Source organism: Eufriesea mexicana, unplaced genomic scaffold (assembly GCF_001483705.2).
Source record: "Eufriesea mexicana isolate 0111107269 unplaced genomic scaffold, ASM148370v2 scaffold77, whole genome shotgun sequence".
NCBI lineage: Eukaryota > Metazoa > Arthropoda > Insecta > Hymenoptera > Apidae > Eufriesea > Eufriesea mexicana.
In genome coordinates this window covers 930850-947561 of record NW_016908244.1, presented here as the reverse complement: position 1 = coordinate 947561, position 16712 = coordinate 930850, and the positions used below count along the sequence as shown (strand labels likewise).

The 16712-nt window shown below is 37.5% G+C and overlaps 2 protein-coding genes across 3 annotated transcripts; one reads left to right on the top strand and one right to left on the bottom strand.

Annotated features, from left to right (window-relative positions):
• Positions 1–150: 150 nt before the first annotated feature.
• Positions 151–12820, bottom strand: LOC108554815 (serine-rich adhesin for platelets). The gene is made up of 9 exons (XM_017910213.1): positions 12751–12820; positions 10752–11356; positions 8125–8157; positions 7382–7447; positions 4593–4834; positions 4238–4499; positions 3776–4169; positions 3515–3697; positions 151–2048 (listed from the first exon to the last, which is right to left on the bottom strand). The coding sequence occupies exons 2-9, from the start codon at positions 10827–10829 to the stop codon at positions 151–153; spliced, it is 3156 nt and encodes a 1051-aa protein (XP_017765702.1). The 5' UTR covers positions 10830–11356; positions 12751–12820.
• Positions 12821–12888: 68 nt separating this feature from the next.
• On the top strand, positions 12889–15271 carry Nup50 (nuclear pore complex protein Nup50). 2 transcript variants are annotated; one of them, XM_017910224.1, is made up of 5 exons: positions 12889–12961; positions 13439–13596; positions 13669–14672; positions 14733–14873; positions 14968–15271. In XM_017910224.1, the coding sequence occupies exons 2-5, from the start codon at positions 13441–13443 to the stop codon at positions 15269–15271; spliced, it is 1605 nt and encodes a 534-aa protein (XP_017765713.1). In that variant the 5' UTR covers positions 12889–12961; positions 13439–13440. The 2 variants fall into 2 exon arrangements, with proteins under 2 accessions (XP_017765713.1, XP_017765712.1); XM_017910223.1 differs by lacking the exon at positions 12889–12961 and having other exon boundaries at positions 13429–13596.
• The last annotated feature ends 1441 nt before the right edge of the window (positions 15272–16712 follow it).

Here is a 16712-nt window from a genome sequence, read left to right as displayed (position 1 = left end):
AACTATCTGTACGTTTAATAAGTTTTCTCAAACGTAACGTATTCCACACGAAGAACTTAGTGTTCAAGAAATAGTCAATTTCATCGACGAAAGGAAAAAATTTCAGCAATGAGCATAATCAGCGCGTCAACACCGCATTGTAATCTAACTCTAGCAAGTGGCAGCATTGCTACATCCTGTTTCCAGCATAGCTGATTCAAATTGCTCGAGCACTTGCATACTCTCCGGGGATACAGCAGTAATGCCCAGACGTTCCTTGTATTCGTTTCCGGATAATCGTCGTCGAGAGTACTTAATAGAATCGTTCATCGCTTGTTCCGGAGTATCGCTGTCGCTCGTACTACTACTGCTGGTACTGCTACCGCTGCTGCTGCTGGTCGAACGTCTGCCACTAGATAAGTCTTGTCTCTCGGAATCAGCCTTATCATCAGGAACTGAGACCTCGTTACGAAGCTCCAAGAAATTATTTTGTGCGTTACACAGAGATGCTGAGTCTTGCCGATCCTTCCGATTCTCAGATACAATTTCCGTCAGGGGTCCAATGCGTCTCGTATAATTTACATCGGTTGGAAACGTACCAGTCAATGCATTATCCTCCTCGTCGTCAGGTCCACATTCAACTCTCACATACGTATTACCGTGTTTACGTTCATATGTGACAAAGTCGCTCGATCTGATTGACTTTGAAGGAGCAGAATCATGCGATTCAGCGCTCTTAATCGTGTCATTCTTTTGTCCTTTCTTCACTATAATCTTGCTCGAGAGCCAATTGTTCTGTTTGATCTCCCGACCAACGAAATCATCTTCGAAGTTGCTGGATGACAGAGGTGTCTTGGTGGCATATTCGCTACTATTTGTGTCTTCATCCGCAATTTCGGTAACTTCGAGTTCATTCCTTTCGGAAGTAGTACCGCTTTTGTATACTAGCTTTGCTCTAGATGGCGCTGGTATATGCGCTTCTTCCAATTTCACGTGCTCGAAGAATTTTGTGAGGGCACCACGTTGTAATTGGACCGTAGGCTCGTTTCGTTCGCCTGATTCCAGCTGGTAGCTTTGATGATACAACTGTTGCCGACCGACTGAGATATCTTTGTTAGCTGCGCCGACGTCTCTTGATTCTCGAGAATTATCGGTGAGGATATAGGACTTGTTATGGCCTGAGAACAATGAGTGGAGAAGACCACCGGTTCTTGGCCTGTACTTTGGACGACTACTGAACAAGGTTGTTTCCTCTGGCTCGGTTGATTTTGTAATTTGTAGCTGTTTATCGGATTCTGTACTATCGTAGGAAGGCAATAGGATTTCTGTGGCTCTGGCAGATCGCAGTTGATTGATACCGAATTTATTCCTTGGCTGCCTGCTTCTGGACTTCCTTCCGTTGAGACTTGTTCGTTCCAACTGATATTTGGCCGTGATGGAGAGATTCTCTGCGTCGATGATCCGATTGAGGGCGGGTACTGCGCGGTTTGTTTGCTTCTTACGGTTACGACTGACGGCGTCAGACAACTGTTTACCAATGAGCATAGCGGAGTCGGAGACGGCGATTTCTGTCTGAATGCGAGAGTTGTAGCCTGATGTGGTTGGCAGTTTATAGTTGAGCACTGTGGCGTGATTTTGGTCGTCGGAAGACTGACTCGTTCTTCTAATTGGTTCTGTGATTTTTTTAACGATAAGGTATGATTGATGCTTTTCTGACTGAACACTGGTGACTGGTAGCTGATAGGCGTAGGACACTTGAGGCTCTGCTCTGTCGATATAGGCGATACTCGATCGAGGCAGCTGGTTGAGGACGATGGAGGAGTAGGACATGGAACTTTCTCGATGGTCACTGTTGATTGTTGCAGAAGACCCAATGTCCGACTGGTTGACGCTATTGGAGGAGATTGGGATGAGGAAAGTTGAGGAAGGAAGTTGACTGATGCCGATGGAAGCGGTGAATCCCCGCTTTTTCTGAGTTGCATCAGTTTTATGAAGTCCACAAGCCGCTTTATAGATCTCTGCGTCTTCTCTTGCTTTCCTAATAATTCCTGGCGCGTGCGTTGCTGTAGCTGTTGAAAGAAAAATTAAATAATTAATAAACATACATTGTTGTCATAAAAAGATCTGAAAAAAAAAAAATATTGAATTCACATCGATTACTATCTGATAATATTAGGATAAAGATGCACATGCTCTTGGAACAAAATTTAACGAATCAATTTGTAACTGTATCTCCCGACCTATGCGATATTTACACACATACGCGAGTCTTTAACTCTTCTCATACACGAATCTATCATCTTCGACAATTAAAACTAGATTCACTAAGACGAAATACATAAGCAATACTGAATTTAGACTTAAAAAGTAAAGACGAAACATTAAAACTATAGATAATTCTTTCTTTTTTTCAATATAAGACACTGAAGTTTCAATTGTACGTGAAGGAAGCATCGTGCATTCCGTATTTTTACGGATTAACGAATAAAATTATTACTGTAGATGAATAATCGATCCGACGAAGGAATAATTCATATAGGAGAAACAATTATCTAATTTATACCTGTATACATATATGTAAACTCTACAGTAATAACGCTAAAAAAATGATAACGTCAGAGACAAGTCGATTTTTGTACGAACCAAAGGAAGAAATAATTCTGCTACAAAAAATCGACACATCTTGAAAAAATAATATACAAAATGAAGAAGAAAACGTAGAGATCTTGCAGGTTCTTACTGATGAAAAAACAAAAGATGGAATATGTTTGCGTATAATTTCATTAACTGAACAGCATTCCAAATGAAAAAAAATTTGTGAATTTCTTTCTACGCAGGCCACAGGACGAACCTGAAGGGACTGGCCGAGTAGTTGTGAGCGTTTTTCCAACTCGTAAACCTGCAATCTCAGATCCGAGTTTCGCTTGCGCAGCTCATATCTTTCTCTCTCTTTCTCCTCTGCAAGATATTTCGCGTTCAATACACGTTGCTTTTTTGAGCCCTATTACTGACGATCGACCAAAAAGTTCTTCTTAATTGCAAATTCTTCTGCTGTATTTGAGAAGCCGGTCTCACTCGCGACACTTCTTCCGGCAGGCTGCTCTCTCGTTTATTCTCTCTGTGTGCTTACGCTCAATAAAGTCTGCGGCAACGCTGCGATACCTCGTTGCACGTTAAATCTAGAAATTGTGGACCCATGTTACACAATTTCCTGCCCTTCTTTCATACAACTTGTTTGCATTATTACAAACAAACTTTTATATCGCGTACATAAAAATGTACGCTAACTTCTGATTATCGAGTATAACCAAAAGTGCCGCTTTATTTTCATCTTTTTCTTTTTCGTTTAACTTTTGTTAACAAGAATACATCACTATACATCGAATGATTCCGGACGGTGCCGCCGCGAAATGAGATAAGCGTGCCACGAACATTCATAAAAGCTAGTGTCTGCAGGAAACAAGAACTTTTTTGTCAATCACACGATCAACATTACTACAGATAGAAATCTTCTGAAAAGCCAAGGACGATTTACCGAATTCCTCGTCCTTTTTAAACGTTGGGCGTCCTCCGTCTTCCTCCTCCCCGTCATCACCGTCTTCAATTTCTTCCTCTTCTATTAGAGCACACTTGGGACATATTCTCGGTGGTGCCGGTGAAACAGAATGGCAGGACACGTGGTAATTTGATGCACAGTTTTCGCATACCGTTAATGTACCTAATGGAACAGACAATTATGAGTATTAATGACTTAAAGGTATACATAAACGATAGGAGGTAAACGTCGATCGCATACCTGGATTCCTACAACTTATACAGACTGCTGAATCACTGCTGATCCTCTCGATAGTGAGACTGGAAGGTAACCCTGGTATATGAACCGCCTTGTTGCCAACCGAATGAACGGACTTTACAGTAGGTACTGGCAACTGAATCTGACTGGGTCCATTCTCAACCTTATTCTTATTGGGAAAAACTTTACTTTCCGTTACACTCCTAAGAATATTTGGACGCGTGGTGGACTTTTGAACCGGAATCAAAGATTTCATCACTGTCCTTGGCGTTGGTGGCGACGTAGACTTTGGTGGCACAACTTTTACAGGAGGTGGCGATGGACCATTCATGCGAGCGGTCGTTTGACGAGTTTGCGGAACATTTCCAGATTGCAGGTACGAGTGTCTCTTTCGTTTCTAAAATAAATGATCGTCAGTTGCGACACACCGTCTGATAGAAAAATTGCAAATTTCTCCATACTTACCGTTGGCACTTCGAGACTGGAATAAACAAATTGCGGATTAGCGGTGCTGCGACGTTTCCTTTCGGCCCTTTTATTTTGCAATTCAGCGCACGTTGTGGTCGTAATGAGACCAAGAGCATTTAGGAAATTAATTTTTTCGGTCGATTCGATTTTACAATCATCCGGGTCATCCTTCTCGGATTTCTCATTGGAATTCTCGTCCATAGAAACCTCAATAACGTCATCCTCGCCGGAAATCGTTTCCACCGAACTGGGCCGTTCCCTGAGAACAACGAATCCGATAAAAGATTTTGCAAAACAGCCTGGCATTATCAACTCGTGCAAACTATTCGCAACTCGGTATACTAAAACTCACTTGGTAGGCGCGGGATTCCTCCTAGGCAAGAGAACATCCCCGTTTCTAACGATCTCCTCGTAGTCCTCTTTCGAACTCTTCGTGGTGAAGTCATTGCCGGTCTTAAGTTTTGTCTCATTGTTATTCGTAATATGATTATTGTTGTTCAAGCCGAGAAGCGACGCGATGGAAACTTTCGCCCCGTTCGCATTCTCCGCTTTGAATGTTTCGACCTCTTTGCGCAGCCGCTGGACAACTTGCTTCTGCGTATTAAGATGGCAAACTATGAGCGTGAGAGCTTCGGTCAATGATGATCGTAGAAAACTTTCTTGGCAGACTGTGTGTCGCAGATAGTTTAAATACGAATGCGTGTCGTTAAGCTGCAAACCGTACAAACGTACTCTTAACGAACGAGCTTTTCCACGAGCCGCGAAGACATTCGCCCGAATATCAAAAGCGACGCAACGCGAATGCTAGCAGCGGTAATTGTTAATAAATTACGAGGAACGAGTGCGAATCGTCGGTTATTGCGCTAAATCATCGAGACGTACATTCTGCCAAGAAGATTTTTCCGCGACCCTCTTTACTTCTACGACTATTCGACGATGGAACACAATTGTGCACGGTTACGTAACGAATAATCGAAAAGCGACCGTATTCCATCCGAGACACATAGATACAAGAGTAGCCTCCCGGTATCGACTTTCGATTCTCTCGAACGGCGATAATTCTTAATTAATATCCGAAAAAAAGAAAAATAAATAAATAAATAAATAAAAAGGCAAAAGCATAGATAAGAGAAACGAGCCCTCGTAATCGTAAAGGAATGGATGTATTTCGTAGGCAGGACGTTAATAATCTTTTAAGATTCGTCGGACGGCTTCCCCCCGCATGGAAGACAGAGCACCGTCTCGGCGAGGTGGCGAGGAACTCGGAGAAGTTTTCAGAAGTAAAACGTTTAACTCGAAATACAATGAACAACGGTGGAAGAGCGATCCCGGTGAAACGAGCGTGGAAAGCTCGAGAAAAACAGGAGGAGAGGACGTGCCAAGGTGGAGAGCGAAAGGGAGCGGAAGAAGAGAACGGAAGAAAGGGAAAAAAACGCGGAGATTTCGTAAAGAGCTGAAAACGTTTCTGCGGGACATTTTATTGATTGAGCCCCTCCGCCTCTGCCCGGCCCCTACTCTGCTTCCTTTTCACCCAAGTCCCATTCGCTCTCTCTCTCTCTCTCTCTCTCTCTCTCTCTCTTTCTCTCTCTTTCTCCCACGCTCTCTGTCCCTCATCTCTCTCCATCTCATACTCCCCGGACACCCTCCACCCACTCCCACCCCGTGTATCAGTGTATACGTCCGTCTCTTTCGTTCCCGGTTCCACCATCTTTGTCCATTTCTATCCGTTTACGTATCTCCTTTACTCCGACAGCAATCTACCTGGATCGGTCGTTTATTGCCAACGCGGAAAAAGAAGAAAAATGGCAGCCAGTGGAGCGGCGGGGTGGCAGGAGACAGGAGAGACGGGAGAGACACGAGGGTATAAAGGGGAGAGAAAGAGCGCATCCGCGGCGACGGGATTACCGCGAAAATGTTTAGGAAAGGATGCTGGGCGATAGCAAAGCGCATCCACCGGAGCCTCTTCGGGCAACACTAGCCCCGTTATCGATTCTTCCCGTCGATTCGCGAATCCGAAAAAGAAACGATTTAACGCCACCGGGATACCTTTCGAGAACGCCTTTCCAAATGCGACCCACGAAAATTCCATTCCCCGCGCCCGCGCTGCGTACACCAACTTCCCGTTTCTTTTTCCCCCTCTTTTCCCTACGCCGCAACTTTTTTCCAAACTTCGATAAGCGCAACCTACCACGGGTTCGGCTGTTTCCGGTCTACGAAACCGCTGGTCGAAAGTTTCCCCGGTGCTCGATTTACGCGTCTCTCGATTGGGAAATACGATATTGTTATTGGACGCGATACACGCGGACTTATGATAATATAACAGCCACGATAATGCGGTCGAGTAAGTTTACGAAAAAAGAACGGGAAGAAAAGGGATGAAAGAGCCTGTCTATTCGTATCTATCTTCCACGCGATCGACAAAGTTTGGAAAGGTGGTCGGTAAACTCGCTCAACGAGTTCGCTATTTAATTATAACTGTGCATTACTCATTCTAGCGAGCGTCCTACGAAGAAACTGCAAGCATGGCGCATGAGGTCGATACATAGACGCTTGATTCGATAACGTATGGGAAATTCGTGGCGAATGCGTTCCGAAACTGACTCGTCTCGTTAACGTGACCGATTACACGCTTTTCGAATCCGAAAATTAACTCGTTTCCACGGTAACACCGACGTCGAAAGGGGATACGTATGCACCGTGAAGGTAGCCGCGTTAAGCCCTTTCGTGAAATTGAAAATGCATAAATCGTAATAGGTTATGATATATCGTGAAACAGGAAGAAGGAAAAATTATTACGCTTTTTCGGCGAATATTCGACTCGCCTCATCGAACGATGAAATCGCCGAGATAAATAATACCGTGACCGTCCTAATTAGTATACCATCTTAAAAACATTCCTCTCGCGCGATGGGTCTATCGATCGAGTTAGCGGGTGTTTCGTTTGTCTGAAATCAAGGACACGCTGGACGGCCGGATTTTCAAACGCGTTCCCTACGCGATCCATTATCGACGGGATAATTTCACGCGATATCGTTTCTATTTGCACGTAACAGACAGGCATAAATATGGAACGTGGACGGACAAGCCTGCCCTGGATCATAGCGAAAGAGTGAGGCCCGAGGAAATCGATTCTCAACTTACCTGGCACCTTCCCAAAGACACGATGTGCAAGTGAATCTTTTGTATCTGACCAAGGATGTCTGTATTCTGCAAAACGAGAGAGGACACGATCTTGATTAGACGTACGATACATATTCCATATTTATAGAGCGCTAAGTATAAACACGCATGAGACTTTCTCTTAATGCGGAATAATAACAGGACGAACGGAAAGCACGAATTGGTTTCAAGCATAATTTCTTATAATCGCGTTTTACCGGAATGCACGCGCCGACCGATCTATTACGTATATAACATAACGATTAATTATGGAAACTCGCATATGTAATCGGTGCGACAATGTTTATTACTTAATCATTCCTCTTTGGAAATGGAAATAGCGCGAAGCTGTACAAAATAGGAAATGCGTTATATGTTCGAAACGTGCTAATAACTCCGTAGGCAACGAGATGGTAGATAATTTCGTAGATGGTTAATACACGATAGTCAATACCGTACGAGGTGAAATGAAAAAAATATTCTCCCGAAGAATATCGATATATCGAACGGTAACGCGTTTGCAAGACACGGACGATTTAACATCCACTAAATACAGTAAATCAATTGTAACGCCAAAAATAACTGGTAGCGGAGACTTGGTTTTCCGGCAAGCCTGGTACGAGTACCACCGTTATTACGATCCCTCCGAGATACTCGTACATACACGATCACGTGTTTACGAAGTTCGAATTGATCGGTAGGATTAGGAAAAGTAAGCGACTTACGTTCGGGTCATCCTTCAGTTTGCCCACGCAGATCTGTAATGAGAAAAGAAAATTTTCGAATTAGCCACACTCTCGAAGACAGTTCGAATATTCGATTCAGAGCATCCACAGTCGCTACGCTTTTATACACGCGACCGTGGCGTCTCCTCTGCGGCGCAATGACGCAATTATCGTAACACTGTGTGTCGATCGTATTGGAAAATGCCTACGAACGGTCGAATTGACGTTTTTACGCGACTAAAAGCCTGCTTCCTCCCTCCTAACCGTTTCTTTCGAGTTGAAAAATTATTTTAAATGGACTTAGTTTCATAATGATAACTTTTAGCCGATACTTGGCGGTAAACAAACGGGAAAAAGATCAACGAGAATCGTATCGACCACCAAAGTAATCGCGTTCAAAATAAAAATGAAGCGTATTATATATAGATTTATTTAAATATCGACGTAATACTAAAATAAGCGCATACCAAGTATACAATGTCGTATATCAGTCTTTTTCCCCATATCGCGTATGCACCAACTATGCTTTTAAGATGTTATAAAATTTACGAACCGATATCACTGCGCACCTGTTTCCCGACAATCGACGTGTAACTGAAATGCCTATCAAGCAAGAACAGGTTTGTCCTATCCGGTTCGCAAATACGCCGAACGCGAATATTAATCCAATTCGATCTAATTGATAAATTCGCGATTGATAATAAACCATCCGACGATTAACCGTTAACCAGCTGTTTAAATCGCTTTTTTACGACTGCGTTCGAACGAAAAAAAAAATGGCAACAAAGAAATATTTTATGAACTAATTAAGCGCGAAGCTATTACATGGAAGGCGAAACGCGAAAAGATATAAAAATAATGGAGATCGATAGGAAACGAAGTTCGGAGATGTATCGATTAAATATATCTTCAACTTTTGGCCGGACGAAAATATTCGATTTCGAAGAGTTAGACGGGACAAGGTCGGTAGAGCAGGGCAGAATGCCGATCGTGCGCCGACAAACTTTCCCCCATTGCGCACATATCCCTCTGGCGTTACTATTTGTTAATAAAAGTTTGCTGTAAATAGACAAAACGAGTATACGCGTTATGCACGATTCGATAATATTGGTTTATATTGCTTCAACGTACACATCCGGAACTTGTCGATAGAATGCCTTGACTCTTTAGTCGTTTACAATGTACAACGTACTCCAACGATAACGAAAAAGCCGTTGAACAGTAGCATTTTAAATAAGAATATTGACAAGAATTAGCGCTGCGTCTGCTCAAATATGTTTCCGAATTTTCTTTGCGAATCTACTTCCTAGTCTGCTTTATAGGTCATCGAACAAGCGCAAAGGAATTTCAAAGAAACATGTCAAAGGAGAAAAGAAAACGTATCGGAGTAAAAAAGAATAGAAATAATTAAATATGGCGAAAATAGTTTCGTTTACCGACAAAGGTGCAGAGTACGCGACATAACCGCGTTAAAGTTTACGGCGTTGAATAAAATATCGAATTAGGCAAAGACAAAAGTAAGCAAGAAATGGTGGAAGAAAGAAAGAAAGGAAGAATATAGAAGTATAGGACTATAGAAGTTAGGGTAAACGAGAGAAAAAGAGAGGGAGATCAACCGAACAAGTGAGTAACTGAATGAACGAGTGAGAGAGATAAAGACAGAAACAGAGAAGGCGAGGGGAGGGGGTAGAGCGAGCGAGCGAGCAAGCGTGCGAGAGAGAGAGAGAGAGAGAGAGAGAGAGAGAGAGAGAGAGAGAGAGAGAGAGAGAGAGAGAGAGAGAGAGAGAGAGAGAGAGAGAGAGAAAGAGAGAGAATGTTGGTTCTCAAAGTCATGCGACGCATCGGTCGAAGCACTCTACCAACAAAGGTTAAGGTCTGAACACTCGTTCACCTTCGAGTTTATGTGATTCGTAAAAAAAATGACCATTGCACGGTGCAAACTTGTAACATGATTAAAAGCAAGCAAAAGTTCCTTTGGAACTTGTTACGCTTCTTTCACTTTCGATAACGCGCAACGTAACCGAAGAGGGAACACAGTTTACAAACGTCCGATACGAGTGAAAGGGATACTTTTATAAAATAGATCGAAAGGAGGTGTATGCCATATTAGTGAATCAGTTTCTGTTCGTATCTCACATAAACCGGACATCTTTGATCGAGATGATCGTTTCATAAAATTTCAGAGAATTTACATCGAAATAACAAGTTCCGTAAATATAGTATAGGAGGTGTGCATTTATGCACGCGCGCGCGTGCTTGATGCGTACATGCGTCCGTACACGCATTGTGCGTGGGAATACCAAGGAAATTGAGTCACAGAAAGAATTTGTCAAAAAAATTTGAATACGTGTTTAGTTTGCGTATACTTTGAAATAATTCTTAGGAAATAATAAACTGTACCCGAAAAATCCGTTAAAACTGTTCGAAAACTATTTCACTTCCCAAGTCGATTATTTATCGAACATGCTATCTCGATTTTTCTATCGATACGAAATAATGTGTTACGAGAAGTAAGTAGTTGGTCAAGCAAAAATCATTCGTTAACTTACTCACTCACTCGTTCGTTCGGCTTCGTACTCTCAATCTTTAAATCGTTATCGACATACATGCATAGCCGCGGGACTCACCTGATGATCGCGTATGGCATTTTTCAGTTTAGTTTGCACAGTGAGTATTTCTTCCTGCAAACTCTTCGATATCTCCATATTTTTGTATCAAGATTATTCGTTTTTCCTCCCTGTTCAAAAATCCGGCCGATTTTAGCGAGAGAAGAGGAGGACGGGAAACCCCTCCTCCCTCTCACTCTCACTCTCCCACCAAATTGACGAGAACAGCGGTATACGCTCCGATCAACCGCACGCACGGCGCGCACCAGCCACGAACTCTTCGAGCCACCGCAACGACACTTGACCGTTTTAACTTAAGAAAAGCGAACAGGTAAAAATGTCACAGACACATTTTATCGCTTCGTTGCGTACGTACATATGCACACCCTTATTTCACGGCACCGATGAGACGAAACAACGTCGCGAAACCGCGCACCAAAGTGAATTGTTCGCTCATCAACGAGCGTCTGTGCTGCCACCAGCACTGTTGCCTCCGTACACGGACGTGCCAAGTTGCTCGAGATCCCCTGACACCCCTGGCCCTTACCCACGATCTTTCTCTCTTTCTCTCTCTCCCTTTCTTCGTTTCTCTCGCTGCGTTGTATGCCCAGGGATCCGACGCGCTCCTTGAAAGAAAGTTTTCGCGCCAAGCTTATAACCGGTACATGTGCCACGTGAAAGAGCTTATCAGTTTATATTACAATTTTGCTATGTGCTTTGTTTGCATATGTTATGCAACCACTATGAACTACGCTTACAAATTTACACAAATACAGGATGTTCAAAGAAAACATTTCCTTGAAGTAGATCTTTTACGATAGTGAACGTTGGTAATGCCGGCGATAGTGGCGCCACATATTTGCGATTACGAAACCAAACGTCGTTCATGATAGGAAACAAGCTCGTTTTGTGAAACTCGATGATGTGTTTCAGAATTTTCACGCATCTCGAGACACATCTTAAGATGTCTACTCTCATTAGGCACATTAAATTTAATTAGCATTTATCTTGAGAAATTCACTTTTGTTAGTTCCTATACATATTCACTTGAAATAATGAAATCTTTACACGGATTATACGTTAATCTATTACGCTTTTCCATACTTATTTTTGTATTTAAATATGATAACGTACCATTTGTAATGTATTTTATATATTTAAAGTTATAAAAATTACATGTTTTTAATATTCAGAATATGATAATAAAATTAAACAAATAGGTACTCGATATTTCATATTATAATGACAAGACTATTATATATGGAAAAAAGTATATTATATGGTTTTTTTTATAAACCATAACATATTTCAATTTACTAAATTATTAATTTATATGATATGAAAATACATTTAATATATAAAATGTTCATTATATAGGCTGAATAAAAAAAAATATATTTATATATATGTGTGTGTGTGTGTATTCATACATAGAAAAATATGAAGTTTAAATCGATCATTTGCACGTGACTGTATATCACGTGATCACTCATCACATACCTATTTTATAGGCTAGATTAATAAATATAGAATATTATATCTTTACTCTTTGGTTTATAAAAATTTAATTGAGTTATAAAAAAATATGCATAAATGTTTGTTCTTAAATACTATCATTTTACTAATTTATTTCGAATCCAGGATTGTCTTTAAGAGATTTTATACCATATAGAATATTGACGAACAAAATAATGATTAAAGATATTAACAAATATGACATTGCGATAACTTTCAAAATATGTTATACTCTTAGATTTTTCCCATTAATTTATAACTGCAATTTGAAACTATATATTTATTTAATAAATATAACATGTGAATTATAAAAGTGTGCAAATTATTAATTTTTTTTGTAAGATCTATCTCTTAACTGCATTTTCATACCTATTTTGATAAATACGGAAAAATAATAAGTTTAGGCCAAATATTTATAAAAATTGTTATGTTTGAACTATAGACATTGTCTGCAAGTTTATAATGATTATTTTGTTCAGAACTACTTAAAAGACGATTTTGTTACCTTACAGTTGTACTTAGAGTTTGAAATAAATTTATATCACATACACAGTACGTAAAATAGGACTTAAAATATTATAATTTTCTCGTTTAACCTTTTAAGATTTAGTTTGTTCCTCGGGTATATAGTACGTCGTGATTAAAAAAAAAGCGCATGCGCAAACCTGAAAACTGTGTTTAGCGTTCAACTTTGTACAAGTTCTTATGTATATTAAGTACGTACTTCAACTTAGATATATTACATTCATTTTAATTGAGTTTTTTCTATAATCATATTTACTTTTCTAAATTTTATGATATAATTTTACTTATTTTTTAGTAACATAAAAAAATCGATAGCATCGTCTTTAATAGATAGTGAGGTTATACTGCAAGTTTTTTTTATACATTTAAAAATAAACATTTTATTTTGTTTAAAAGTAAAATTGTGTTGTGATTATTTAATATAATATATGTTAATAATATATTCCTTTATTTTTTACGCTTTTGCCTCATATGAAATTGGTTATTATGTATATCAAATATTTCTTATCAATTTATAAAATAAATAATTATTGTATTTAACAAATATATACATTAATTTGTGTATCATTAGTCAAAAGAGTTTATAAATATTTCAGTTACCTTAGTTTATATAGAAACAGGAAAATAATAGCGGAATAGTATTGAGCTCGATTATAAAATGTTTGTAGAAATGGCTGGTAAAAGGGCTGCATCAACAGATTTAAATCATGATAACTGGGATGATGAAGAACGACCTGAAGAAGCAGGAACATTTAAAAGAGCTACAGAGGATCAGATGAAGAAACGTGTTCTTAAAAAAGCTAAAAGACGTTTACAAAATTCTGAAGTAAACTTTTACATTTCTGTATCTTTTATTTTATAATAAACATATATCTTCTTCTTTTTCAATATTTTTCAGGACACTGGCAGAAATGCATTTGGTACATTTACAGGTTTCAAAACAACTTCAACGCATAATTCACCTTTTAGCTTCTTAGCTAATAGCAATACTAATGTTAATACAAATGATACATCTGCTAAAACAATTACAAATATCAATAAGTCTCCTATAAATATTGAAACTTCTAAAACTAATGAAAATGGCACAAACAAAAAAGAAAGTTCAGAAGTACAAACATCATTGGCTACATCTAGTAATAAAAACAGTACTTCCGATCAAGAAGACCAAAATATATTTAAGAAATCTCCTGAATATTTTGCTAAGTTAAAAGGATTAAATGAAAGTGTGGCACAGTGGATTAAAACTCATGTTGATACAAATCCATTTTGTATTTTAACACCAATTTTTAAAGATTATGAAAGATATCTTAAGGAAATTGAAGCTAAACATGGAAGTAAAATTGAGAAACCAACACAATCACAATCTGTACATATTGGTGATAACAAGGAAACTTCAAATACAGAAAAAAAATTTGAAAGTTCTCCATTTGGGGGAACAAACTCAAAATCTCCTTTTAGTTCAACAGAATGGAAACCTGAAAAATCAACTTTTGGCAATATTACTGCAAGTTCTAAATCCATATTTACTAAACCAGAACACACTCTAGAAACGGGTAAATCCATTTTTAGTAGTACAGATCAAACCTCAGATTCACATAAATCTATTTTTGGTAATATTGAACAGAAAGCTGGTAGTAAAAGTATATTTGGCAGTTCAAGTTCTGAAAAGAATCCATTCTTAAATAAACCATGTACTGTATCAGATAAATTAGACGAGCAAGAAACAAAATCAGATACAAAATCTACTACTACTACTACTACTACTACTACTACAGCTGCTACAACTACCGCTAGTACTACCACTAGTACCACTAGTTCCTTTGCAACAACAAGCACAACCACTTTCTGTTTTGGTCAAAGTTCCACTACTAGTAACACATCAACTGGTTTTAGTTTTGGAAGGTAATTTATTTAGATTCTTAAAAATAATCGAAATATCGTAATGATTGCATAATTCTACAGTACCAAACCATTTACATTTGGAGTTGAAATGGTAAAGCCACAGGAACCTGAAGATAACGAAGGAAAAGATGATGAAGATGAAGAGCCACCAAAAGCAAACTTCAAACCAGTAACAGAAGAAGGTGCCATATTCGAACAAAGGTATTTAACATTTTATGTAATAAATGCACAAAAAATGCATTGATTTAAAGTTAAAGTTTAAATTTAATGCAATGTATTTCCATATTTTTTACAGATGCAAAGTGTTTATTAAAAAGGATGGTAATTTTACTGATCGAGGTATTGGAACATTATTTCTAAAACCAACTCCAAATGAAAAAATACAATTACTAGTACGTGCAGAAACTTCTTTGGGAAATTTATTAATTAATACTTTATTAACTGAAAGTATTCCAACAAAACGTATGAACAAAAACACGATAATGTTGGTTTGTTTACCATTACCTGAATCACCATCTCCAGTACCAGTTTTATTGAGAGTCAAAACAGACGAAGATGCGGATACATTGTTGGAAGCACTCAATAAACATAAAAAATAAGAAAGAAATGGTACCTATAAACAATAAAAAATGCCATTGAAAAAAGATAATAAAATCGTTGAATAGTAACTAATGAGTTTTTAAAAACAAAAACTAACTATTGTTATCTTTCGTATTCATTGTAATATTTTGATCGAATTTGGTATAAAATATGTAAAATAGAAACAGACTCATCGTACATATTTTTTATTTTTTATTGTACGATAAGTACGTTATCGTATCAGTAATATAAGTAATATTAATATAAAGACGTGTAATTGAAACAAATAAATACGAATCAGGTTTAAAATATTTAAAGTATATATATGTTATTTGGTACATGCAAGTATTTGTAAAATGATGGATACGAGTATCTAATTAAATGTATATATTCAAATTCATTCTTTACATAACTGTATATTATAAATATAAATACTATAACGATAATTTTTAATTAGATAAAATTATATTTATATTCTTATTTTCATGTCCGAAATGTTATGTACATGTTTACCGGATATTACACGTTTTTCAATAAAAATATTCATAGATAAAAAACAGTGTAAATAGAAATTAAAAGAAATAGTAAGTTCGTCGTAACGTATACACTTCTATTTATTCTTTAATATAAAAAATCTTGTAGTTTTTATTTTTATAACTTATTGCATTGCAAATTGAATTCCTTTTGTTGTTTGTTTTCTTCCTTTTTTTATACAGCATCGAAATAAACTTTTTTTTTTTTATTTAAGTTTATGAAAGAAATATAAAAATATTGCAATATTTTGGTATAATAGTATATATTTAATATTGCCTGTTTTATAAAATATCATAAAAATAATAGATTATCTTAAGGAATGTCTATATTTTAATTATTTGCATCAATGTAACGTATGTTATTGAATTAAATTTACATTTACTTTATTAAAAATATAATATGCATGAAAAATAAGAACAACATTCATATAAATGTATTTATGATGATAACATAATATTTGGAATTAGATAAGTTTTTGTAAGCAGTGTTCTTAATTTAATGTGTTGGTAACTATTTTAGAAATAGGACCATTAAATAGACTCACATATTTTAAATAAATTATCGCATATTGTATTAAACGTTCTACAATTTTTCAAACTAAAATATTCGGTGTAAATAAAAAATTGTTAGTTAGTGTGAATAAAATAAATGTAAAAATTTTATATTTTTTATCATTTATAGTGTATTTACAATTGGTTATGCAATGTTTATGCATATACCTAATGTACAGTTATCGAAAGTGATTTTTCAAAATAATAATGTATTAATAATATATTAATTTTTGCAATTATTTATAAGCAAAAAATATTAAACTCTTTTTTACAAAATAAAAAATTTGTTTCATTCTTACTGTAATAATATATATCATAAATTTCTGTATAAAGTTGATGAAAGCTGCCACTGCAAAATGCACTCTTTATTTACAAT

What these genes read in the sequence shown, in the direction of transcription:
- Nup50 (XM_017910223.1), top strand. Translation starts at nt 13,429, where the DNA reads ATGTTTGTAGAAATGGCTGGTAAAAGGGCTGCATCAACAGATTTAAAT. An exon ending in ACTGGTTTTAGTTTTGGAAG is followed by an intron (nt 14,673 to 14,732) that starts GTAATTTATTTA and finishes ATAATTCTACAG; the next exon opens with TACCAAACCATTTACATTTG. An exon ending in GGTGCCATATTCGAACAAAG is followed by an intron (nt 14,874 to 14,967) that starts GTATTTAACATT and finishes TATTTTTTACAG; the next exon opens with ATGCAAAGTGTTTATTAAAA.
- LOC108554815 (XM_017910213.1), bottom strand. Translation starts at nt 10,829, where the DNA reads ATGGAGATATCGAAGAGTTTGCAGGAAGAAATACTCACTGTGCAAACT. An exon ending in AGGAATCCCGCGCCTACCAA is followed by an intron (nt 4,500 to 4,592) that starts GTGAGTTTTAGT and finishes CGTTGTTCTCAG; the next exon opens with GGAACGGCCCAGTTCGGTGG. An exon ending in CCAGTCTCGAAGTGCCAACG is followed by an intron (nt 4,170 to 4,237) that starts GTAAGTATGGAG and finishes CATTTATTTTAG; the next exon opens with AAACGAAAGAGACACTCGTA.